The following is a 27,683-nucleotide window of genomic DNA, read 5'->3' on the forward strand; positions in this document are numbered from 1 at the left end:
AGCCTCAGTATTTATGACGTAGTAGTTTATGGTGTCGGGGGGCTAGGGGTAGTTTGTTATATCTGGAGTAACTTCTCCTGTCTATCGGTGCCTTGAAGATTTAAGAGGCTCTTCTAATTGTGTCTTTTCTCTCTTGCTTTCTCTCTCTCAGGAGAGGACCGTAGAGCCTAGACATGCGCTCAGGACTACTGGCATGATGACTCTTGCTGTCCCAGTCACACTGGCCGTGCTGCTGCTCCCAGGTTCAACTGTTCTGCCTGGGCTATGGACCTGACTGTTCGGAAGTGCTACCTGTCAGACTGCTGTTTTAACTCTCTAGAGCCGCAGGAGCGGTAGAGATACTCTTAATGATCGGCTATGAAAAGCCAACTAACTTTACTCCTGAGGTGCTGATTGCTGCACCCTCGACAACTACTGTGATTATTATTATTATTTGACCATGCTGGTCATTTATGAACATTTGAACATCTTGGCCATGTTCTGTTATAATCTCCACCCGGCACAGCCAGAAGAGGACACCCCTCATAGCCTGGTTCCTCTCTAGATTTCTTCCTAGGTTTTGGCCTTTCTAGGGAGTTTTTCCTAGCCACCGTGCTTCTACACCTGCATTGCTTGCTGTTTGGGGTTTTAGGCTGGGTTTCTGTACAGCACTTTGAGATTTCAGCTAATGTAAGAAGGGCTATATAAATACATTTGATTTGATTTGAAAACACAGGTGGGAAAAGCCTACCTAAGTAGCACCCTTCCAGCGCCCCGGAGACACAGTACGCAGAGCCGGCGCAGGATAYCCTGGGTCAAAACGGCGCACCGGAGACCAAACACGCTGAGCTGGCACAATCCGCCCTGGCTGGATGTCCACTCTCGCATGGCACTTGCGGGGGGCTGGCCTATAGCGCTCCGGGCTATGAGCGCACATTGGCGACACCGTGCACTTCACCGCATAACACGGTGCCTGACCAGTACCACGCTGCTTCCGGTAAGCACGGGGAGTTGGCTCAGGTCTATCGCCTGACTCCGCCAATCTCCCCGTGTGAACCCTCTGCTCCTCGTTACCGCGCTGCTTGGTCCTTTGGTGGTGGGTAGTTCTGTAKCGCTTTTCGTCGTCAGATGAAGAGTAGTCGGACCAAAGCGCAGCGTGGTAAGTGTTCATGTTCATTTATAAAAAACAACAGAACACTAAACAAAATAACAAAGAGAACGAAACGAAACAGTCCTGTCTGGTACAGACAGAAAACAACTACCCACAAAACACAGGTGGGAAAAGGCTACCTAAGTATGGTTCTCAATCAGAGACAACGATAGACAGCTGCCTCTGATTGAGAACCACACCCGGCCAAACACACAGAAATAGAAAACATAGAACACAAAACATAGAATGCCCACCCCAACTCACGCCCTGACCAAACCAAAATAGAGACATAAAAAAGGAAATAAGGTCAGGGCGTGACAGCTGTCATCAAGGCATAGGATGGCTACTTTGAAGAATCTCAAATATAAAATATATATATATAACACTTTTTTTCTTACTACATGATTCCGTATGTGATATTTCATACTTTTGACGTCTTCACTATTATTCTACAATGTAGAAAATAGTAAAAAAAATAAAGAAAAACCTGAATGAGTAGGTGTTCTAAAACTGTTCTAAAACTTTTGACCGGTAGTGTACATATTACCTCAATTACCTCAACTAACCTGTGCCCCAGCACATTGACTCTGTACCGGTTGCACCTGTATATAGCCTTGCTTGTTATTTTACTGCTGCTGTTGAATTATTTGTTACTTTTATTTTCTATTTTCTATTTTTTAGTTATCTATTTTTTACTTAACACTTTTTTTCCTTAACTTCTTAACCCTCCTGTTGTGTTCTGGTCGAATTGGACCGATTGACAYGTTTTCTCTCTGAAAAATGTAGTTAATTTAATCTGATTGTCATAGAGTTCCATTACTTTGTCCACACAGGGCATCTGGACACACAAAATACATTTAAATGATTTTCATTACATTTTGGGTGTTTTATTTAACTTTTGTATACCTGTTGTGTTCCCGGTCAAAAATGACCAGTCATTAGAAATGAATGGGTGAGACTACAATTAGTGTATAAAATTGAGTTCAGGCACATTCATCAGATGGAAACAATTCCTCTCCAGAGCCCCACATGCATGTGTGTTTGAGCACACACACACACACACACACACACACAACACACAACACACACACACACACACACACACACACACACACAACACACAACACACACACACACACCACACACACACACACACACACAACACACACACACACACAACAGCACACACACACACACACACACAACACACACCTCACTTCCCCTTCTTGGCTTCCATGGCAACCCCACGGAAACCTTTCCCAATAGATTCTTTCCCCACGGGAACCACACCTGTTGGCATTCTCACAAAACAATAGCACATTGTTTCAATAATATAATAGAATTTTTTTCTTTTCTTTTCTTTTGAGTATCCAAAATTTTTTTGATATATTTTTACATTTTTGAGAAAGAAAAAAAGTGGGTGAGGGGAATTGGGTTTCCCATAACCTATGGAAACCTGTACATTTGTGAAAATAAATTAGGAACCCTGTCTTTCAAAGAATAATTTCGTAAAAAATCTAAATAACTTCACAGATCTTCATTGTAAAGGGTTTAAACACTATTTTCCCATGCTTGTTCAATGAACCATTAACAAACAATTAATGACAATGCACCTGTGGAACGGTTTGTTAAGACACTTACAGCTTGCAGACGGTAGGCAATTAAGGTCACAGTTATGAAAAACTTAGGACACTAAATAGGACTTTCTACTGCTCTGAAAAACACCAAAAGAAAGATGCCCAGGGTCCTGCTCATCTGCGTGAAGTGCCTTAGGCATGCTGCAAGGAGGCATGAGGACTGCAGATGTGGCCGGGCAATAAATTTGCAATATCCGTACTGTGAGACGCCTAAGACAGCGCTACAGGGAGACAGCACGGACAGCTGATCGTCCTCGCATTGGCAAACCACGTGTAACAACAGCTGCACAGATCGGTACACTCCGAACATCACACCTGCAGGAGGTACGGAATGGCAACAACAACTTCCGAGTTACACCAGGAACGCACAATCCCTCCATCAGTGCTCAGACTGTCCGCATAGGCTGAGAGGGCTGGACTGAGGGCTTGTAGGCCTGTTGTAAGGCAGGTCTCACCAGACATACCGCAAACAACATCGCTATGGACACAAACCCACTGTCGCTGGACCAGACAGGATGGCAAAAAGTGCTCTTCACTGGCGAGTCGGCGGTTTTGTCTCACCAGGGGTGATGGTCGGGATTCGTGTTTATCGTCGAAGGAATGAGCGTTACACCGAGGCCTGTACTCTGGAGCGGAATTGGATTTGGAGATGGAGGGTCCGTCATGGTCTGGGGCAGTCTATCACAGCATCATCGGGCTGAGCTTGTTGTCATTGCAGGCAATCTTCAACGCTGTGCGTTTAGGGGGAAGACATCCTCCTCCCTCCTGTGGTACCCTTTCTGCAGGCTCATCCTGAACATGACCTTCAGCATGACAATGCCACCAGCCATACTGCTCGTTCTGTGGCTGGATTTCCTGCAAGACAGGAATGTCAGTATTCTGCTATGGCAGCGAAGAGCCCGGATCTAAATTCCATTGAGCACGTCTGGGACCTGTTTGGATCAGAGGGTGAGGGCTAGGGCCATTCCCCCCAGAAATGTCCGGGAACTTGCAGGTGCCTTGGTGAAAGAGTGGGGTGACATCTCACGTCAAGAACAGCAAATTCTTAATCAGCAAGATCTGGCAAATCTGGTGCAGTCCATGAGGAGGAGATGCACTGAAGTACTTAATGCAGCTGGTGGCCACACCAGATACTGACTGTTACTTTTGATTTTGACCCCCCCTTTGTTAAGGAACACGTTATTCCATTTCTGTTAGTCACATGTCTGTGGAACTTGTTCAGTTTATGTCTCAGTTGTTGAATCTTGTTATGTTCATACAAATATTTACACATGTTAAGTTTGCTGAAAATAAACGCAGTTGACAGTGAGAGGACGTTTATTTTTTTGCTGAGTTTATATACACTGAACAAATATATACATGTAAAGTCTTGGTCCCATGTTTCATGAGCTAAAATAGAAAATCACATACATTTTTCATAGCACGAAAGCTAATTTCCCTCAAATTTTACTGAGGAGTATTTCTGTCTGTCATAAAAGCCTTTCGTGGGAAAAAACTCATTCTGATTGGCTGGTCCTGGCTCCCCTGCCCAGTCATGTGAAATCCATAGATTAGGGAATAATTAATGTATTTCAATTGATTGATGTTCTTATATGAACTGTAAAAGTGTTGCATGTTGCATTTATATTTTTGTTCAGTATAAATACGTAATTTTGATATGCGTGCGAGTGCCTTGCAAAGCGCAGGCCTTTAATTTGTGCGTGATGCGTGCATGGGCGGGGGCAGCGAAACAGAGGCTAAATTGATGCAAAATGGTCCGCTATTGGTCGAAGCATTGTGGTACCCAAGAGAAAGACCACTGCACAGCAGCATCGCCGTACGAATGTTCARAAAATCGTCCGACAAAGCTGGAACATGGCCCAACGGAGGATATGCGATATATTATTCTTAGAACAACCAAACAGGAGAAATGCCATAAGAATTTGAAGTTTCATCTAGTATGATTCAAAGGCAGGTGACACTGACCCAGGTACGTTTAGATACATTTAGTTGTCCATCTGTGAATAAGATAGTCGTGGCTAAATTGATACGTGCTCGTGTCTGAATCGATCTCTAGTTAATTTTGATGCATGGGATCACGAGTTCTATGTGCTACAAAATAATACTGACTGAGGTTGACGCCTCGTATTTTCTCAAACAACGAGATTGTTTCCATGGATGCTCTAAATAATGGCCAGCCACTAAAATTCACCCCTGTACTGTAGCTTACTACTATGCCTGACTATGAAAGGTCTAGCAGTGTTTGTTGATATTTGAAAGTGAGTATTGATTTAGGCATTCCATTCGCAGGGTGTGTTTTGATCGAGTCTGTATAACCAAGTCAGAGTAGGTCAATCCTATAGGGATGCCCCACCATAATATGAGAGAGCGAGAGAGAGAGTCTCTTGCTCTGTGTCTGTGTTTGAATCTAAAATACAACACTACATAGAATGGAGTGGTGAGATAAGGAGGAAGGCAATATTTGTAATTTACTAAAGTACTACTGCTACCATAGTACTACTATTACCATAGGCCGCCTACAACACACAGGCTGTTCCAGCCCGTTCAACACAGCACAGGGAGATAGAGACTGTTTTCATCATRAAAGGCAGTCAGTGCTCAGAGTAGCAGTAATAGCAGTAATCCTGATCAAGTAGCAGTAATAGCAATAATCCTGATCAGTAGCAGAGAGATTGACCAGATTACTATTGATTCATCTGTAACTGCCAAAGACTCAAGCTTCCATGTAGAAGGGGGACCCGCAGTCTATTGATCCATGTTAAAATCACCACTGTGGAGGAGACAGCTTGTTCACAGTGAAAGGTCTATGAATACAAGAAAGGTATATGGAAAATCAAGATAATATTCCTGCTACAGTTTCAGTGTCTGTCATATTGTCGATCAAGGAAAGGAAAATGTAATACATTTTATTTGGCATGTGTGGGTTGCCCCCATAAACAATCTTTTATGAACTGGCAATGCTGCTAGGCGTTTATACAGCATTTTCTTTACTTGGTTTTACTCAATGTAAGTCAAGTGGAATAGTTCAGTGTAAAGAAAATATAGTAAAACTGCCTGGGGCAAATTATGACAGAGACACTGACCGGAGTTGCTGATTTATTAAAACAACAAGGAGACATAACCACAGAATACCCTGTTTTATCCTACCTCTTATCTCTCCATATCTTTGAACTTCTGGTTAAACTCTCCATGTGGATTTGTAGCAATTCACACTAATTTGAACTATTTCTTTGTTTGTTCCTCAAGCTCCTTCAGGCTTTTGTATAGTCAGGATCTACTTGTAAACTCTCTGTTCTCTGCTGTCTCCAATACTCACTAATCTCCCAGCCTCATAAAAGTTGGAGAGGGATTGTATTTCCTTGCCTGCCAACTGTCTGCAGCCATTATACACTTACATTTGGTATGGATTTGAGGGCCTAATTCATCACCCCTGCCACCTCTTAGTGGCTGGTATATATTAGGCCTACTATACTGTCATGTATTTGAAGGAGAATTGATCTATTTGATACACCTTACTGAGCACATTTAATCAAGATGTATCTATTGTCTTCCTTTAAGTCTCTGGGCATGGAGTAGTAACAGTAGAGCTCCTAAATGGATGAGAGAGGGGAGAGCACTTTTACAAAATCCCCCAAAATGCACCTCCCTGCTCCAGTCCTGCTTGGTTTAGCCCTGTGGATTTAAATGAGCAGAAGGAAGAAGAATGCTGAGCCACCGCTCAATACATAGTTTAAAAATGCATTGAGTGAGTCATCTAACCAACCAGCAAGGCAGCCCCAGTGCAGAGCTGCATTAGGAGGACTGAACATTGCTCCTTTGACTGGAAGGATATTTATGATGTTGCTGCTAATCTAGTGCCGTGAATAAGACACTCAGTATCAGGATCTCAGTATCTGGATGCAACAGAATGCTATATAGACTGCTTTTAGACAGGCAGCCTTTTTCTGATATTTWTTTCCACTCATTTGTCTTTTGACCAATCACATCAGATCTTTTCACATCAGATATTTTTCAGAGTTGGTCTGATTGGTCAAAAGACCAATTATTGAAAAAAACATCAGAATTGGGCTGCCTGTCTAAATTCAGCCATATTGTCCTAGCTGCGTTCCCATGGTTGCACACTGCACACTGCGATCAGCTATGTGGTTTGTTTAGCCTCACGCTGCTGATTCACTGTAGTGTAATTTGTGATGCCGGGATGATAGTGCACCAGGTCCTATTCTTCAGATTCGTCTCAGTGAGTAAATCCAATTAGATTAAAATCATGAGCTTTATGTGGAGGTAGTAGGCCTACAGTATGGGATTCATTACAGTGGGGCATTTCCATGCATCATGCTGGCAACTATCCAACTTTGTAGAGGCATCTTTTCTTTTTACAGCAAGACTTCTCCACAAAACTTGGAAAAGGTATTTCACTCAACCTTTTTACTGTATTTAATCACAAGGGATTTACAACTCTCCTTCATTCTACTAGTATAGTGATATTGTTATAATGACTTGGCAGCCTTTAAAGGTGATAAGGAGGGTAATTTTACTGTCTGCATCCCTGCATGTATTAATTGGTTGGGAGCTCATGTGAAAGAAGAGCTATGTAGGCCTGGCCTACTGTATTATGTAAGTGGACTAATGTCTTCAATTGCKGCACAGTGCAGATAGTACAGGGAAACTGATGATCACTGAGCCAAGTTATCTCATATGGCTCCTAAAAGCAGTTAAGTAATAGGCCAACTCAGAGATAGACAGAGAATAAACCACTGTACTGTAGTATTTTCTCTGTCTGGTGTTTTAATATGAAGCTTTTACTGTATACCTTAACCTATTTTATCTACTCAACTATTCTATCTACCCAATTATTCTACTTAACCTGCACACACAGCAGAGATTGACAAGTAAAATTGTCACATTCTTCCCTGCTCTTCCTTTCTTTTTTTACTTCCGCTCAAATATTTTTTAAACAGTGTGTGTTGTGTATGGTGGCATTCCATCCATACAGAGGTTGTATCAAGGCAGACAAGTGACCTTGTTGCTGAAGAACAGTGGCAGAGTTGTTGAAGAGGATGCTTGGCAGCTGCATGTACTTCCACACTGGAGGGCCAGAAAGTGGCTATAATGAGACAGGCTATTGAGGGGTCATTGTGTTGGTGGATTGTTCTCAGCGCGGAGTAGGGGTCTTGTCTATTGTGTTGGCCAGCTGCCCGGGCAGACTAACAGACATATCGTCATCTTTCACTTGGCCAGCATTGACTGAGTAGTGACTGAATAGAGACAATGTGTGTGTGTGTGTGTGTGTGTGTGTGTGTGTGTGTGTGTGTGTGTGGTGTGTGTGTGTGTGTGTGTGTGTGTGGTGTGTGTGTGTGTGTGTGTGTGTGTGTGTGTGTGTGTGTGTGTGTGTGGGGAGGTTGTGAATGTGTGTGTGTGCACTAGTGGTTTGTTCAACCGCACCTGCCCGAAATACAGTGCCTTCAGAAAGTATTCAGACCCCTAGACTTTTTCAATAATTGATTAAAAAATATATATATCATCAATTAACCTGCACACACAGCAGAGATTGACAAGTAAAATTGCCCCACAATGACAAAGCAAAAACAGTTTTTTAGAAAATGTTGCTAATTTATAAAAATAAATAAAAAACTGAAATCTCACATTTACGTAGGTATTCAGACCCTTTTACTCAGTACTTGTTTGAAGCACCTTTTTGTAGCGATTACAGCCTCAAGTCTTCTTGGTATGATGCTACAAGCTTGGCACACCTGTATTTGCGGAGTTTCTCCCTTTCTTCTCTGCAAGATCCTCTGAAGCTCTGTCAGGTTGGATGGGGAGCTTTGCTGCACAGCTTATTTTCAAGTCTCTCCAGAGATGTTCGATCGGGTTCAAGTCCGGGCTCTGGCTAGGCCACTCAAGGACATTTCAAGAGACTTGTCCGGAAGACACTCCTGCGTTGTCTTGGCTGTGTGCTTAGGTTTGTTGTCCCCTTGGAGGGTGAACCGTCACCCCAGTCTGAGGTCCTGAGCGCTCTGGAGCAGGTTTTCATCAAGGATCTGTCTGTACTTTCCTCCGTTCATTTTTTCCTCAATCATGACTAGTCTCCCAGTCTGTGACACTAAAAAACATCCCCACAGCATGATGTTGCCACCACCATGCTTCACCGTAGGGATGGTGCCAGGTTTCCTCCAGACATGACGCTTGGCATTCAGGCCAAAGAGTTCAATCTTGGTTTCGTCAGACCAGAGTATATTTTTTTCTCATGGTCTGATAGTCTTTAAGTGCCTTTTGGCAAACTCCAAGCATGCTGTCATGTGCCTTTTACTGAGGAGTGGCTTCTGTCTGGCCACTCTACCATAAAGCCCTGATTGGTGAAGTGCTGCAGAGATGGTTGTCCTTCTGGAAGGTTATCCCACCTCCACAGAGGAACTCTAGAGCTCTGTCAAAGTTACCATCGGGTTCTTGGTCACCTCCCTGACCAAGGTTCTTCTCCCCCAATTGTTCAGCTCTAGGAAGTATTGGTGGTTCCATACTTCTTCCATTTCAGAATGATGGAGGTCACTGTGTTCTTGGGGACCTTCAATGCTGCAGAAATGCTTTGGTACCCTTCCCCAGGTCAGTGCCTCTACGGACAATTCCTTTGACCTCATAGCTTGGTTTTTGCTCTGACATGCACTGTGAACTGTAGGACCTTTATATAGACAGGTGTGTGCGTTTCCAGATCATGTCCATTCAATTGAATTTACCACAGGTGGACTCCAATCAAGTTGTAGAAACATCTCAAGGATCATCAATGGAAACAGGATGCACCGGAGCTCAATTTCGACTCTCATAGCAAAGGGTCTGTATACTTATGTAAATAAGGTATTTCTGTTTTTATTTTTAATATATTTCCAAAATTGTCTAAACCTGTTTTCGCTTTGTAATTAAGGCTGTAAGGTAACAAAATGTGGAAAAAGTTAAGGGGTCTGAATACTTTCCTGTATGTGATAAAGTGAAAATCTGAGGCCTGCACCCGACCCTAACGCGCTAATATAGAAAATGCGCCGTAGGCTACAGTCAGAGATGGCAGTCAACTTGTCTATAATTAGATACTGTATATGGAGCTTCTCTTCTGTCATTATATGTTGCCCTAGAACACTAAATAAACTCTTGCTCACCAGAATAATGTAATAAATTGATAGAACGAATGCTTCAATCTAGTTGACATTGGTAAAGTTTTCTTTGTCATCTCTGCTTCTTTCACATAGCAAAGACGTTTAGGAAACGGGGAGAAAATGCAAGAACAAAARTACTGGAGTTTTTCTGTGCAACATTTCCAAATGACATCAGTTTGACCATTTGTAAGAAATAGAAAGCTGTGAAAACAACCCAACATGTTTCTGATAATATTTCAGTTTGGCTTGAATGCATATTTGATGTGATTGAAATACTATCAGCTTTTATGATGCTGATAAAGATAACACCTCTACAGAACCTATCTAACTGTGCATTAGCATTCTCTCAAGATGCTGAAAGAAATCATATTTCGACACTCCTGATCCTGAGTCCAAATTTAGCCTACATCAAATAAAATTGTATTTGTCACACAAATACAACAGGTGTAGACTTTACTGTGAAATACTTACTTACGAGCCCTTTCCCAGCAATGCAGAATTAAAAAGTAAGAAAAGATTAGCAAAAAAAAAAATAACGAACTAGTAACACAATAAAATAACAATAATGGATTGTGTACATTAGTACTCGGTGCCGCTTGCCGCTCCGGCCGCCCAGAGTGGCTCACTTGTGGGTGTGCTGGCAGCATATAGCAGCACGTTCGACTGTGCGTCAAGAATTCAGCATAGCAAGTTTGTATGAAGGTCTGGTTAGTAAATAGTTTCATCCATTCTTTATTTCATGAATTTATTCACAGGTAAATAGTAATATGCTCTAAACCGCTCTGGTGACAAACAAACTTTGCTGCCCTGTTTCCAATCGTTCACATGGCTGGGAGAACCTATTCAAGTAAGTAAATACAGTAAAAAAAAATATATTAACAATGTATTATTAGCTAACTAGCTATTGTGCAAGCTAACTCAAATGAACTGCTAACGTAGCAGTTAGCTATTAGCTATCTAGCCAACTTTACATACTGTGTAGCGAAGTTAATTAAATATCACCAGCTACCTAACCTAATTTTAGCTAGGTGTCAAGATGTATTTATCATTGTAAAAACAAACTCCTAATGCATTTGTAGGTAGCTAGGTAACAGCCATTGAGAAGGGTGAAAGGACAGCAGCCCCAACTGTCAAACTGTCAAAGAGTAGGCTATTCTGGATAGGGCAGGTACTTTTGTGTAGTTACAGTCCCTAGAAGTGAGAACAGAGATATAGTAACATCATTTTCAGTGCTGTCTAATTTGAGTAAAATGAAGTCTGTTTATTGCAATGTTTTATGCCCTCAGATACAGAGAGCTTTGAAAGCTCTGTTTGCAGATGAAGAGGTCCCAATGAAGAGCAGTGGTTCTTAGTCCTGGTCCTGGGGACTCAAAGGGGTGCACATTTTTGTTTTTGCCTTAGCACTACACAGYTGATTCAAATGATCAACTCATCATCAAGCTTCAAGTGGTGTTTATGTACAGTTGAAKTCGGAAGTTTGCATATACTTAGGTTGGAGTCATTAAAACTCGTTTTTCAACCACTCCACAAATTCCTTGGTAACAAACTATAGTTTTGGCAAGTCCGTTAGGACATCTACTTTGTGCATGACACAAGTCATTTTCCCAACAATTGTTTACAGACAGATAATTTCACTTATAATTTACTGTATCACAATTCCAGTGGGTCAGAAGTTTACATACACAAAGTTGACTGTGCCTTTAAACAGCTTGGAAAATTCCAGAAAATTATGTCATGGCTTTAGAAGCTTCTGATAGGCTAATTGACATAATTTGAGTCAATTGGAGGTGCACCTGTGCATGTATTTCAAGGCCTACCTTCAAACTCAGTGCCTCTTTGCTTGACATCATGGGAAAATCAAAAGAAATCAGCCAAGACCTCAGAAAAAAGTGTAGACCTCCACAAGTCTGGTTCATCCTTGGCAGCAGTTTCCAAACACCTGAAGGTACCACATTCATCTGTACAAGCAATAGTACGCAAGTATCAACACCATGGGACCACGCAGCCGTCATACCACTCAGGAAGGAGACACGTTCTGTCTCCTAGAGATGAACGTACTTTGGTGCAAAACTGCAAATCAATCCCAGAACAACAGCAAAGGACCTTGTGGAGATGCTGGAGGAAACGGGTAGAAAAGTATCTATATCCACAGTAAAACGAGTCCTATATCGACACAACCTGAAAGGCCGCTCAGCAAGGAAGAAGCCACTGCTCCAAAACCGCCATAAAAAAGCCAGACTACGGTTTGCAACTGCACATGGGGACAAAGATCGTACTTTTTGGAGAAATGTCCTCTGGTCTGATGAAACAAAAATAGAACTGTTTGTCCATAATGACCATTGTTATGTTTTCAGGAAAAAGGGGGAAGCTTGCAAGCCGAAGAACACCATCCCAACCGTGAAGCAYGGGGGTGGCAGCATCATGTTGTGGGGGTGCTTTGCTGCAGGAGGGACTGGTGCACTTCACAAAATAGATGGCATCATGAGGGAGGAAAAGTATGTGGATATATTGAAGCAACATCTCAAGACATCAGTCAGGAAGTTAAAGCTTGGTCGCAAATGGGTCTTCCAAATGGACAATGACGCCAAGCATACTTCCAAAGTTGTGGCAAAATGGCTTAAGGACAACAAAGTCAAGGTATTGGATTGGCCAACACAAAGCCCTGACCTCAATTCCATAGAAAAGTTGTGGGCAGAACTGAAAAAGCGTGAACGAGGCCTACAAACCTGACTCCGTTACACCAGCTCTGTCAGGAGGAATGGGCCAAAATTCACCCAACTTATTGTGGGAMGCTTGTGGAGGCTACCCAAAATGTTTGACCCAAGTTAAACAATTTAAAAGCAATGCTACCAAATACTAATTGAGTGTATGTAAACTTCTGTCCCACTGGGAATGTGATGAAAGAAATAAAAGCTGAAATAAATCTTTCTCTCTACTTTTATTCTGACATTTCACAATCTTAAAATAAAGTGGTGATTCAAACTGACCTAAGACAGGGAATTTTTACTAGGATTAAATGTCAGGAATTGTGAAAAACKGAGTTTAAATGTATTTGGCTAAGGTGTATGTAAACTTCCGACTTCAACTGTATTATTATTATTTGTGATGCTATCTTTGATATGATCCTGCTATTGTCACGTGCTACACATGCCCACATGCATCTGTCCTTCCAATGTTATCATGATTTGTTATAAGAGATATTATTCTTTAGAAATCCACAATGACCTGGTGATGTAAAAGTCTAATAATGACTATCTTCCATATTCCTACAGATACCTTGCAACTGGAGATTCCTTCAAAACGATTGCCTACAGTTTCTGTGTAGGGCACTGCACGGTTGGGTGGCCAGGGCCATCTGGGACTGCCTACCTGTGTCCTGCATAACTTCATGAGAATGTACATGAGGACCAGGAGGGGATCTGCAGCTCGCTACCACGTGCCAGAGGAGAGGTCTGCTTCTCTGCAGGATYTTTCAAGGATGGGCGCTAACAACGCAGCACAGGAGGCAATCTGTGTGCGGGAGATCTTCACCTCTTACTTCTTCGAAGAGGGTGCTGTTCCCTGGCAACACCATAGACTAGACTATGCACAACCAAAGGCTCTTAAGAGCCATCCACATTGCAATAAGTGTATTCTTCCATTTACTTCGCTATGTCAACTGCATTTATTCAATTCACAGTTTAGGTAAGGGTAATGTCTGTACAAAAACAGAACAGGCTCCTTTAAGAGTCACCCATATTGAAAATGAAGAACAATTAGACACCCTATAACCCACAGCTACACACTCGTGTATCAATCTGATTGATGGATTGTGTTGTGCAGTAAGCAGGCTCAGGTGTATAACTGTGGCTCCTTCCACCTTCAAAGAACAGGCAAGAGGGCCAACCATGGAGAATAGTAAGACACGTTCATTATTTCTATTTATGTAGAAAATAATGTAGAAAACGCTATATTGTTTGTCATCGTGTGTCTGTATGTTTTTCAGTATAAAGTACTCTTCAGCCACTTAGTGTGGACAACGGGTGAGGCGACACACAGATTCCTGTTGAACACTGTCTCTTCAACTACCTTATTTTCTAAATAACAGTCTCTCTCCTTCACTTCCTCCCTCTTCCCCCCTTCTGCCTAAATCCTCTAGGTTATATCAGCTGTGTCGGTGAACCCCTCCCGCATCTGAAGTGGCTACATAGAGGGCACAGTATGATCAGAGGTGAGAGGTCACTTGGTCGGGTCAACAGGAAGTATTATTAAAAAGATGCTTTACATTGAAATACAGCTAGAGATGTAGTAGTCCCAGAGTTAATGATCCAAGGACAGTTTAGCATTTTACCACCTGATGATTATGATGACTGACAGTGTCAGCATGATTAAGCCTTGTGTTGTTTGTATTTTATCTCTCTCTCCATCTGTCTCTCGTCTGCAGGTATGTTTTGATGTGAGAGAGGATGTCAACCCCCAGTCCYGTCATCGCCACCTCTCCCGCTCTTAAGATAACCTTCGGGCCAACTGGGGAGACACCACGAGAGACACTATTATGCAATTGTGATGAACTGAGAGAATATTACGTTTAGTCGCACTGTAATCCATGAATCATATGCGGTCATCCCTGCTCCTCTTTTCCTTTCTGTTTTTTACACTCTCTCACACCTCTCTCCTCACCTCCTCTTTATTCCTCTGTTTTTATCATGCACACCAGATGTGCATTGAACTACAGATTGACCTTCTATTTATAATATAAGATTACAATTAGAATGCATGTATTATGTATTTATAACACTTGGATAATGAACTTCTTTCAATAAAGCGTTTCACATTCTCTCCTAGTTGAAATGAAGTCTCTCATTTGATGAAATACTACACCTATCCTGTGTCCTCAGATCAGTGCAGATGAAGGAAAGTAGATATTGAGATGAACCGGTTTTAGAGTATTTACATAATGCATAGGAAGTGTAGTGTACTGTTTTTAAAATCTATTTCTGTGTATCAGTTACAAATCAGCCTTTCACTAGTTAAATCATGTTTCTAGTCTATTCCGTAGTTATAATGTGTAAACATTGCTGTCCCATGGGCAGGATTGGTAAACACTGTTGAAGTGTATAATTTAGGGGTGCAACTTTCACTTTCTGAAATTGCATTTTTGTCCGTCCCCCCCCCAGTTTTATCATTGGAATATTATTAGAAAACGAGGCAACGGTGTGCTTTAGGACCATGCGGATGACATTCATACCTGAACCGCACCTTTATTTGCAAAGGTAGAGTACATGATCAGTGAATACATTCAATCTACAGGCTACAATGTGGGAATCTCATGCTTGGTAATAACTACATGTAACTACATGCATCCTTGGCGCAATAAAGTTATATTATATTCTACTCAATCCATAGGCTTCATTAAATCCATGCAGACTGTTTTGAACACTCCATTCCTTTGAAACTTTGTGAGTATAATGTTTACTGTTCATTATTTTATTGTTTATTTAACTTTTGTTTATCAGCTATTTCACTTGCTTTGGCAATGTAAACATATGAGAGAGGCAGCACACTCAGTCCCCTCTGAACAGTCTGAGCGGGACAGGGCCCTCGAGTGTTCCTCACTCATAGCACTGTGCTGCTCCCTCTTCATTAACTAGGCATTGTTGTCTCTCCTCCCACTCATAAGTTATTGCTACATAGTGGAGAAACTTCCAAAAGATTTTAGGATTATATTTCCTGCTGGTAATATTCCCACTGTAGCTCCACTTTCTCTGCAGGATGGTACAAATCACTACCTCTTAGTCTGCCAGAATAAACCAACAGAAAAACACACCTGCAATGTTCTTAAACATGGCGATGAAAGTTTTGATTGGACTTCATCTACAGTATGTATCTCAAAAACGCAGAAATAACAATGCTAACATTTGGCCTCCCTAAACTCTCTCCAGTACTAGCTCTCCATCCTCCACATTCACAGTTTCTCTCCTTCTTTCCTCTCCTCTTCTCCAGAACTTGTACCAGAACAGGTTTCTCGGACTCGGACTAGCAGCAATGGCATCCCCGTCACGTTCGTCCCAGAACCGCCGGCGCTGTAAGCACCCGATCCGCCACAGCTACAATCCCGAGCAGTTCCCTAACGTCAACTTCCAGAACGGCTTTCCCGAGGGCGTGGCGATTATGCACCGCTCGACCAGCGACACAGACCTGGTGACATCACACAGCCGTTCAACGCTCACCGTCAGCACCTCGCTCTATGCCATCGGTCAGACCCAGGACATCCTCATCTGCTGGAACATCAAGGAGGAGGTGGACGCTGGGGACTGGATCGGCATGTACCTCATCGGTGAGCACTGCCATAACAGTGATTTTCATAGAAGGGACCAAAGCAATACGTAATAGTAGATGATAGTGAGGCAGCTAGAGACAGTGAGATGAAGAGCAGCTTATTTCCAATCTTGTAAACTGTTACACATGCATGTGATCTTCTTTGAAGTTAGCTTTTGGGGAAGAGGAAGAGGTGTGTAGGACAAGAACTAGAATGTGTTAATTCAAGTCTACAGTATTTGAAAGGGACTGTATGTACACTACATAGAGAGCAATGCGATGACTCAGGTCATGTTAGGTCAGGTCATGTCCAGTCTGCCTTCCCTTATCATTTGAGGTAATCTAAAGGTGGTGTTGTGGTGCTCAGGCACAGTTAATGTTACATATCCACAGGTAACTGACAATGCTTGGGTGATAATGTAATGGGACTTTGTATCTCACCTTACCTCCCTCTCTTTCGTCTCTCTCAGAAGAAGTTTCGTCTGAGAACTTTCTAGACTACAAGAGCCGCGGAGTGAATGGTTCGCATAAGGGCCAGATAGTGTGGAAAATTGAGGCCAACTCCTATTTTGTGGAGCGTAAGTGTATTTCTGGAAATACATCCAAAACCAGCTACATTACAGTACACTACATCCCCCACACACTGAGAGAGCTGTTTTATAACGGATGTAGCATCTAGCACTCAGAACAGGACACTGCTTCGTCAGTGCATATTGTAAATCTTTACATAACACTGAAACTATCTCATAACTATTTTGTTTCTCATTACCATTGTGACCATTTTGTATCTTCAGACTTCCATAAGTTTCAGGATTTCCCTTTAGAATCACAAATACTTCTTACTCTGCACAGATTAAAGCAAGTCTATTTGGAAGAGATTCCCATAAATAAAATAATTGACATAATTTATATAGCCAAATGATCCCATTAGTTCCTCTAGACTAGAGAACCGACACTGACTGTACAGTACAGTAGGCCCCGGTGTGGACAGCTCTGCTTAGACACAAAGTGCAGCTTTGAGTAACTACCATAGTGCTATCCTCCTCTCATCTGGTTCTGCTAAAGTAATACGTTGTCATCTGTGGGTGATTTTGTTATTTAGCTAACACTGCTTATTGTTTATTTACCTAAAGTAAGACTCATCCCTCAAAGAGCTCCTCCCACCTCGTCAGTAGGGACAGCTCATTCGCAAGAATCAGATATCTATCAATCAATCAATCAATCAATCAATCACATTTATTTATAAAGCCCTTTTAACATCAGCCGATATAAAAGAAACCCAGCCTAAAACCCTAAACAGCAAGCAATGCAGATGTAGAAGTACGGTGGCTAAGAAAAACTCCCTAGAAAGGCCAGAACCTAGGAAGAAACCTAGAGAGGAACCAGGCTCTGAGGGGTGGCCAGTCCTCTTCTGGCTGTGCCGGGTGGAGATTATAACAGTACATGGCCAAGATGTTAAAACGTTCATAGATGACCAGCGGGGTCAGATAATAATAATCACAGTGGTTGTAGAGGGTGCAACAGGTCAGCACCTCAGCAGTAAATGTCAGTTGGCTTTTCATAGCCGATCATTCAGAGTTAGAGACAGCAGGTGCAGTAGAGAGCATCCAAAACAGCGGGTCCGGGACAAGGTAGCACGTCCAGTGAACAGGTCAGGGTTCCATAGCCGCAGGCAGAACAGTTGAAACTGGAGCAGCAGCATGACCAGGTGGACTGGGGACAGCAAGGAGTCATCAGGCCAGGTATTCCTGAGGCATGGTCCTAGGGCTCAGGTCCTCCGAGAGAAAGAGAAAGAGAGAGAGAGAATTAGAGAGAGCATACTTAAATTCACACAGGACACCGGATAAGACATGAAACATGCTCCAGATATAACAGACTCACCCTTGCCCCCGACACATAAACTACTGCAGCATAAATACCCGGACAGGGTCAAACAGACAGGATATAACATCACCCACTTTGCCAAGGCACAGCCCCCACACCACTAGTAGGATATCTTCAACCACCAACATACTACCCTGAGACAAGGCCGAGTATAGCCCACAAAGACTTCCCCCACGGCACGAACCTGAGGGGGTGTGCCAACCCGGACAGGAAGATCACGTCAGTGACTCAACCCACTCCTAGGGACGGCATGGAAGAGCACCAGTATGCCAGTGACTCAGCCCCCGTAATAGGGTTAGAGGCAGAGAATCCCAGTGGAGAGAAGGGAACCGGCCAGGCAGAGACAGCAATCAATCTTTTGGCCAATACCATTCGCTGATGCCTGTGTGCCACCCTGTAGGCTCAGTGGTGTTGATTCTCAAGCATCTCCATTTAGCTACCACAGTAGATTAGCAGCTTGGAAAGCAGCCACTGAGATTCTTATCTCTCTGTGTAATTAAAGGGATGGTATTATCTCTCTGTGTAATTAAAGGGATAGTATTATCTCTCGGTGTAATTACATGGATAGTATTATCTCTCTGTGTAATTAAAGGGATAGTATTATCTCTCTGTGTCAGACTCCGCTGCTAATAACCATGTAGCTGAGGACCGTCTGCTCTCTCTCCCCCAGTTTATTGGCATGCTGCTCACAACAGCTTCCTTAGGTCACGCTGGTGTGTCTCTGGCCTGTTTTTGAGAGCTTTCCAACTGTGAAACCTGATAAAGGTGCCAATAAACAGAGAAATAGTGTATAATGCAAACAGTAGGTAATTTTAAAAAGATAGAACAATCTCTCTACTGTTCTTAAACTAACTTCTGTCCTCTCTTCTGTCATTTGTCTCTTTTTTCCTCAGTGGAGACCAAGATCTGTTTTAAATACTATCATGGTGTGAGCGGGGCACTGCGTGCCACCACCCCCAGTTTGACTGTGAAGAACCCCTCAGTTCCGGTGAGCGTGTAGGACTACTTAGTCCCAACCTGGTATTAGTGCTACTGTACATGGGCTCTATGTGTTCATATGGGCTTCTCAAGGGGCACTGGAGGGAAGAGATGGGGATTTACAACGGATCTACTGTATGTCTTTCCATCTAAAGGATATATTTTTCCATTGTCTGGGTTGAAGCTTTTCTTACCACTTTAGAGCCTAGAGTGGTAAGAAAAGTAAGAAAAAAAATCCTGACTGTTCCAGAAAGGGGTTAGCATGTCATCTGTTGTCCAGTGTTACCTGGATTACTAGGGGTTATCAGACGTGATTTAAAGGGCAGATATAATGGGTTTAGCAATCCATTAGATTGGTTACCCTTCTTTTCTCATTGACTGGAAAAGAAAATCCTGAAATTGAAAGTGGTGCTAAGTGTAAATTATTATATGCTTATTGGCTGGATGACATTGCCTGTCTTGAGAGAGATCACGCACAGACAGACAGCAGTCTGAGAGATAGACAGACAGATACGCCACAGCCAGAGGTGAACAGAGAGGGGAATCAGATAATGTCCTTGTGTTGTCCCTGTGGAGTATACTGTAGTAGAGGTCCCCTGTGGGCACTCCAGCTGTCTGCTGTAGGCCCACTGCAGCCAGGGAGTGAAATGCATTAGCCCAGGCCTATGCAGGCCCTGCCCCCACAGCCTACATACCCCCACACTGCTATAATGACTAGTCACTAATCCTTCTAGAGATCACACCCAGAGGAACAATCTCAGAGAAACACATCAATGTCACAGCCTGTCAAAATGCCATTGTATTGTTACTGCTGTGATGGTGTGTGTGCGTGTGTTTGCATATGACCCTTATCCTCCACCCCCATCTCTCAGTGGCCCTCCATCTCTCAGTGGCCCTCCATCATCTCTCAGTGGCTATTTTCCACAAATCCAGCCTGCTATAAAAACCCTTAGGCAGGCTTACACCTGTGGAGGAGGAACAGGGAGGAGAGGTGCTTTAAAGGCGGGTGCTGATGTGACTCTTTCTTTCTCTCTCTCTCTCTCTTTCTTTCTTGTGCTCTCTCTCTCTCTCTAACCCTCTCTCTCTCTCTCTCTCTCTCTCTCTCTCTAACCCTCTCTTTCTTTCGCTCTCTCTTTCTCACCCTCTCTCTCTGTAGGTGTTTAAGCCCGTCACCAATGAAGAAGTCCCCCAGAGCACAGGCAGCAGAAGACTCATTAGCTTCTCCCTCTCAGGTGAGCATGCCCCCSCCCCCCCCCCCCCCCGCCCCTACCACCACGTTACCTTGGCAACGCGTCTCTACAGGGTTGGGCCAGCACACGTGCCAGCATCACTGTGGCAAAGGGAAACACACAGCTTGTGTCTCCATAGCAACTCATCCCAGGATTCAGATACAGTACTATCATCCATCTGGAGTACATCATGTGCATTACAGGAAGGAATGTTCTGTGCCAACTGGCATGATACAGAATGCTAGCAGTTAGAGAAATATTGACAAACCCACACTTACATGACGGTGATGAAAAGGATTCCTTTCTCCTAACACTTCCATACTTAAATGCGGCTGTTTCATTCCCAAACGCTGCATGAAGAAATACATCACATCTGTAGAAATGTCACAAAAACATCCTAACAAGTGAGGCTCTGACTCATCATAGGAAAAGCACAGTGAGTCTATTGTGCTAAGTGTTTCTGACAGTCCTGAGTTGAGTTGGATTCCCAACTGTGAGGGATGCAGCAGCAGCAGTAGAGGCGGTATGATCCAGTTCCACCTGATTCACAGTGAGGTAGTGCAGATGAAAGGTGGGTGTGACAGCTTGCTAAATCGTGTATCCAAACGATTCTCTCCCCCCACGGCTGCATGGGAGATGTCAGGGGAGGCAGATGGGATTTCAGACAGCAGCTCTTCCCCCTTCGTCTTCAGCTTTGATCAACACAGGCTTACAAATACTGAACAAACATACTGACTGTAGTAGTCCCTGTCTGGTCCCAGATCACTGGAAGGCTATGCTACTGTATGACATGGCTGTCACAAATATTACAGAGCAGAGTTGGAGAGAAGTTCAAGTTAAATGCAACGCTATGCAAAATAATAATTCTGTCTAGATGTATTTTTCAGGGTGAGTTATTCTGTCTCTGCTCTGCTATAGTAGAACATACTACTACTATTGTAGAAGTACAGCATACTGTGGCAACACAGGATATTCAACTGAATTGATTTGCAGAACTAAAAGGAACATTTTCTTTCTCAAGGACATTCCTGCTGCCTGCACTCTGCTCCTCTTTGTCAGGAGTTTGGGATTTTCTTAAGCCGTTAAAGGTGTAATTTTTAAGCCTTTTATCCTCATCGTCTCCTCCTCTATACTCTTATCGTCTCTGGTAGATTTCCACGCCACGGGGCTGAAGAAAGGGATGTTCTTCAACCCTGACCCCTACCTGAAGATCGCCATCCATCCCGGCAGGAACAGCATCTTTCCAGCGCTGCCACACCACGGCCAGGAGAAACGCTCAGGCATCGTCTGTAACACCATCAACCCCCGCTGGCAGAGAGAGGTGAGAGGAGGGCCCTGACAAGGCTTTATATTCTATGTGTTCCAGGACAATTGTTGCTATCTGGCTCGAAGGACTATGAAAAAGCGAGCAACCTTGAGTATGCTCTCTGTAACAGGGCAATAAAGTCAGGCAGAGTGACAGTCTTTATACAATATGTTATACAGGTACTGTTGACCTGGAACCATATTGAAACACTAACTGGAATGTACAGAATTTACACGGGTGTAACCAAAGTTGGTTCTCTTGTTTTTGCTCAAGAGAACAAGTGCTGAAAATGGGTTACAACAGTTGTGGTTTGGATGTGATGAGTTGAGAGCACTATCCCTGCAATATACAGTGCATTCAGGAAGTATTCAGACCCTATTATATTTGATTTTTTTCTTTTTTCCTCATCAATCTACACACAGTGCCCCATAATGACAAAGCAAAAACAGGTTTTTAGACTTTTGTTTTTCTGTAAATATCACATTTACATAAGTATTCAGACCCTTTACTCAGTCCTTTGTTGAAGCACCTTAGGCAGCGATTACAGCCTTCAGTCTTCTTGGGTATGACACTATAAGCTTGGCACATCTGTATTTGGGGAGTTTCTCCCATTCTTCTCTGCAGATCATCTCAAGCTCTGTCAGGTTGGATGTGGAGCGTTGCTGCACAGATATTTTCAGGTCTCTCCAGAGATGTTCAAGTCCGGGCTCTGGCTGGGCCACTCAAGGACATTCAGAGACATGTCCCGAAGCCACTCCTGCGTTGTCTTGGCTGTGTGTGCTTAGGGCCCCAGTCTGAGGTCCTGAGCACTCTGGAGCAGGTTTTCATCAAGGATCTCTCTGTACTTTGCTCCGTTCATCTTTGCTGACTAGACTCCCAGTCCCTGCCGCTGAACAATGGTGGTGCCAGGTTTCCTCCAGACCTGACGCTTGGCATTCAGGCCAAAGAGTTCAATCTTGGTTTCATCAGACCAGAGAATCTTGTTTCTCATGGTCTGAGAGTATTTAGGTGCCTTTTGACAAACTTCAAGTGGGCTGTCATGTGCCTTTTACTGAGGAGTGGCTTCCGTCTGGCCACTCTACCATAAAGGCCTGATTGGTGGAGTGCTGCAGAGATGGTTGTCATTCTGGAAGGTTCTCCCATCTCCACAGAGGAACTAGAGCTCTGTCAGAGTGACCATCGGGTTCTTGGGCACCTACCTGACCAAGGTCCTTTTCCCCTGATTGTTTGGCAGGGCGGCCAGCTCTAGGAAGAGTCTTGGTGGTTCCAAACTTCTTCCATTTAAGAATGATGGAGGCCACTGTGTTCTTGGGGACCTTCAATGCTGCAGACATTTTCTCGTACCCTTTCCCAGATCAGTGCCTCGACACAATCCTTTCTCGGTGCTCTACGGGCAATTCCTTCGACCTCATGGCTCTGTTTTTGCTCTGAAATTCACTGTCAAATGTGGGATTGTCACAAATCCCGCCGAAGATGGTGCCTCTTCCCGTTCGGGCGGCGCTCGGCGGTCGTCGTCGCCGGCCTACTAGCTGCCACCGATCCCCTTTTCTGTTTCATTTAGTTGTGTCTGATTTGTTGCACCTGTTTCGTGTTTAGGTTTGATTTTGGGCTATTTAAACCCAGTTGGCCCGCCGACTTTTGTGCGGGCTTGTTTTTCTGTTTGTGGTGTTTCGTTCATTCTTGTGGTGTCTGTTCCTATTCTGTTTAGTCCTGTTTGTTTGGACTGGGACTTTACGCGCCCTTGTGTGTGTGGCGTGACCGTCTCTCTGGTATTTTGGAATATTAAATCCACGTCCTTTTTGAACTACCCTGCTCTCTGCGCCTGACTCCTTCACTCACCACTTTTGGAATCCTGACAGGGATCTTATATAGACATGTGTGTGCCTTTCCAAATGAATGTCCAATCAATTGAATTTACCACAGGTAGACTCCAATCAAGTTGTAGAAATATCTCAAAGATGATCAATGGAAACAGGATGTAAGTGAGCTCAATTTCGATTCTCATAGCAAAGGGTCTGAATACATTAGCAAAAATATCAAAAAACCTATTTTCGCTTTGTCATTATGGGGTATTGTGTGTAGATTGCTGAGGAWTTTTTTTACTCAATTTTTACTCATTTTAGAAAATGGGTGTGAATACTTTCCGAAGGCACTGTATACTTTTTTAAATATACACTGAGTGCACAAAACATTAGGAACACCCACTCTTTCCATGACGTAGACTGACCAGGTGAATCCAGGGCTGTGTTCGAATACCCATACTGTATACTACATACTTAATGAGTATATACTACATACTATTAGTTCATTTTAGTATACTGTAAGCAAACTGTATTGTTTCAGTTGAGCGTACTAGAGCTTCGCCTGTCTACCGGAAGTTGATGCTGTTGCTATGCAACCTCTTGCTAGCTTGTTAGCATAACAAATGACTAGCTAAATATTTTATGATTTTCGGTGTGTTTGTAAATTCAATCTGGAGTGGCAGAGTGCACTCTGGGTGTTCGTAAATCCAGAGCATTGTCAGATAGTCTGTTCGTAAATGTAGAGCGTTTCGCTCTCGGAGCGTTCAATTGCAGTCAAGCAGCCAAATTAACTGGCTAACGTTGACTATATACTTCCAGAAACAAATGAGAAAACACCTCACTCTAACCATTTTACTCGCCCTAGCAGAGCTGGTTAGGCTGTTTTCATGTTATCCATAGCTTTGGTGACTGTGCTGCTGGCAAAAATGTAATAGCTTCTTTTTTTTTGCCGAAGTTTACTGACCCCGGCCATATTCAACGGGTGTTAAGCGTTTGTAAATGTATCAGTTATTCTGCGGGAGAGTCCTCTGAAATCTGAGTAGATAGCCAGAATTAACAATGTCCATTTAAACGCAAAATTACTATACCACTTAGCTAAGAATTGTGTGAATAATCAAGTCAATAAACGTTGGGTAGTTAGTTAAATAGCAGATTAGTTAATATCTGCCTGGCAAGTTCGATGTATTAGTAGCCAACTAACATTAGGTAACTAGCTAACATACCGGTAGATGCTGCTGTAATGCAATGGGGTTCATAAGGATAGCAAAGCTAACAAATTGTCAACCAACATAGCATGCAATGTAACTTATTTGAAAGTCATTACTTTATTACATTGCTCAACATTTTCTTCATATTTGACATAATTAGTTAAAGCAATGAGTTTGTATCCGCTCTCGTTGGACTTTTTTGCTTCGGCTGCACATTTTCCGCCATTTTCTACAAATCTGAAAACGTTGTGAAGCCATGCCCATTTTCTGAAGAATTGCATTATGGTTCCTAAAAGCACTGAAATAGTGTCCATTGCTTGTATACTTCGTATTTTGGCAAATTTAGTACGACATCCGGGAACTTTTGGCATACTAACTATATCCATGCTATGACCAATAACTATATACTCAATTCACTATATACTCAATTCACTATATACTCAATTCACGTCACAAATAGTACGGTTAGTGCGTTTAGTATGAGTATTCAAACACAGCTCAGGTGAAAGCTATTATCTCTTATTGACTTGTCTAGTTAAATAAAGGTTAAATATAATACATAAAAATGTAAATTAATGATGTCACCTGTTTAATCCACTTCAAACAGTGTAGATGAAGGGGAGGAGACAGCTTAAAGAAGGATTTTTAAGCCTTGAGACAATTGAGACACGAATTGTGTATGATTGCCATTCAGAGGGTGAATGGGCAAGACAAAAGATTTAAGTGCTTTTGAACAGGGTATGGTAGTAGATGCCAGGCGCACTAGTTTGAGTATGTCAAGAACTGCAATGCTGCTGGGTTTGTCACGCTCAACAGTTTCCCGTGTGTATCAAGAATAGGCCACCACCCAAAGGACATCCAGCCAACTTGACACAACTGTGGAAGCATTGGAGTCAACATGTGCAGGAAGCGTTGGAGTCAACATGGGCGGGAATCGTTGGAGTTAACATGGGCCAGCATCCCTGTGGAACGCGTTCACACCTTGTAGAGTCCATGCCTGACGAATTGAGAATGTTCTGATGGCAAAAAGGGGTGGAACGTAATATTAGGAAGGTGTTCCTAATATTTTGTACACTCAGTGAGTGTGTATGAATGTGACAGTGTTGTTTGGTGAGCGATATTAACTTGAGGAACAATGTGTATTGCACGGGATGCTGAGATCTCATTAAATCCATCCGCTGTGTTCCTCCTCATCATGGGGGGATTTACATTTACACTGCTAATGAGGAGAGTGCTTTGGAGGACAGACAGTCGGAAAATGGGTCAAACAGGCAGGCATGCAGGCAGGCAGAGATAGACAGAGAGGGAGCGAGAGAGAGAGAGAGAGAGAGAGTAGAGGAAGGTAGAGGGGGTAGGAGGATAGTGGGAAAGAGGAGGAATTTTATTTTACATGTCTCTTGGAGAGAGGGAAGGGAAAAGACGTTTGAGGGACTGGCAGGAGGTAGGCTTATTAACATTTGACTTGTTTAGGGAGGGATATTCCCCTCCCTGGCTGTATCTCCTCCTCCTGAACACAGCAGTACTCCCTCCCTCCCTGGCTGTATCTCCTCCTCCTGAACACAGCAGTACTCCCTCCCTCCCTGGCTGTATCTCCTCCTCCTGAAAACAGCAGTACTCCCTCCCTCCCTGGCTGTATCTCCTCCTCCTGAAAACAGCAGTACACCCTCCCTCCTTCCCTGCCTCTTTATATTCTTCATCATTACCCTCCTTCCACTTCCTCTACTCAGCAGACAGTGTCTCCTTCTGATTCAGGGGCTTTGCAACCTCTTGCTAGCTTGTTAGCATAACAAATGACTAGCTAAATATTTTATGATTTTCGGTGTGTTTGTAAATTCAATCTGGAGTGGCAGAGTGCACTCTGGGTGTTCGTAAATCCAGAGCATTGTCAGATAGTCTGTTCGTAAATGTAGAGCGTTTCGCGTTCTTTATATTCTTCATCATTACCCTCCTTCCACTTCCTCTACTCAGCAGACAGTGTCTCCTTCTGATTCAGGGGCTTTGGTTTCGAAAGCTATTTCAAGGACAAGAACAGTCAAAATGCATTATAATTTATAATGTATGAATTATACATTTACACCATGACTCAGAGTTTCCTCATGTGATAATCCTCTTTTATTACCATGCTGGTAAAAACCACCTCTCTCTCCCTATAATAGGCTATTACTGGGTTACCGGTACTCATTTAGCTAATGGTTCAATTATGTGGTGTCGCCCTGAAAGGGCAGGAAATGTGTCACAGACCCAGCTCTGCTTTGGTACAGTATCAATACCCCTTCAGTATATTGAGGAGAAGGATATAGCAGCGCCACTCTGTGTTCTTGGAAATTATCAGTATGGATAAGGGGAGGTATGACACCTGCGGTGATGGTTTCTGCAGGCTTCATGCTGGATCTGACTGTATAATGAAGAGTTTAGCTAATAGAGTAGGTTCCTCCCTCTTCGTGTCTCCCTCTTGTACCTTGAAATTATCCAGGGCTTCTGTGAGGAAGGCTGAAGGCAGCGGAAAAGTGCACCCTACTCCCTCACCCTCCCCTGTTTGATATTCAGATCAGGCGCAGCCTTCCTTCGCTCCCTCAAGACTCCCTGACAGAGAGAGTCATGGGAGTACAGGTAAGGGCACACATCAGTACAGGCCAGGGTTATATATAAACCACAGCACCCCACCACCACCACCAGCTTTCTGCCTCTCAGACACTGTGCATCCCAAATGGCACCTTATTCCCTAGTGCACTACTTTTGACCAGCGCCCAACTACTATATAGGGTGCCATTTGGGATGCAGACAGCTTCACACCATCGTCATGTTCTATTCTCAGCAGCTGAAACACTTTTCAATAATAGATCTCCCTCTTTGTCTCCCAAATAGCACCCTATTCCCTTTATAGTGCTCTTATTTTTACCACGGCCCACTCTGGTCAAAAGTAGTGCACTATATAGGGACTAGGGTACTATTTTGGAAGTAGACACTATCTTCCTATAGGGCTCCAGAATCACATCACATGACTCTATGCTGCAATCACAAATTCATATTTATTTCTCATACCATTCTTCGTTCTTGCATAAACATAATTCTGA

General features: G+C 43.2%; 1 protein-coding gene across 1 annotated transcript in view; it reads left to right on the top strand.

Moving 5' to 3' along the window:
* Positions 1 to 4,561: 4,561 nt before the first annotated feature.
* Positions 4,562 to 27,683, top strand: part of LOC111956296 (E3 ubiquitin-protein ligase HECW1-like) — a 56,134-nt gene continuing 33,012 nt past the window's right edge. The window contains exons 1-6 of the mRNA XM_023976745.2: positions 4,562 to 4,735; positions 15,888 to 16,221; positions 16,673 to 16,780; positions 18,980 to 19,074; positions 20,221 to 20,296; positions 21,445 to 21,614. Coding sequence (XP_023832513.1) covers positions 4,706 to 4,735; positions 15,888 to 16,221; positions 16,673 to 16,780; positions 18,980 to 19,074; positions 20,221 to 20,296; positions 21,445 to 21,614 — 813 coding nt within the window. The 5' untranslated portion in view covers positions 4,562 to 4,705. The remainder of the gene's footprint in view (positions 4,736 to 15,887; positions 16,222 to 16,672; positions 16,781 to 18,979; positions 19,075 to 20,220; positions 20,297 to 21,444; positions 21,615 to 27,683) is intronic.

This window comes from Salvelinus sp. IW2-2015, linkage group LG32, assembly GCF_002910315.2.
Source record: "Salvelinus sp. IW2-2015 linkage group LG32, ASM291031v2, whole genome shotgun sequence".
NCBI classification, from domain to species: domain Eukaryota; kingdom Metazoa; phylum Chordata; class Actinopteri; order Salmoniformes; family Salmonidae; genus Salvelinus; species Salvelinus sp. IW2-2015.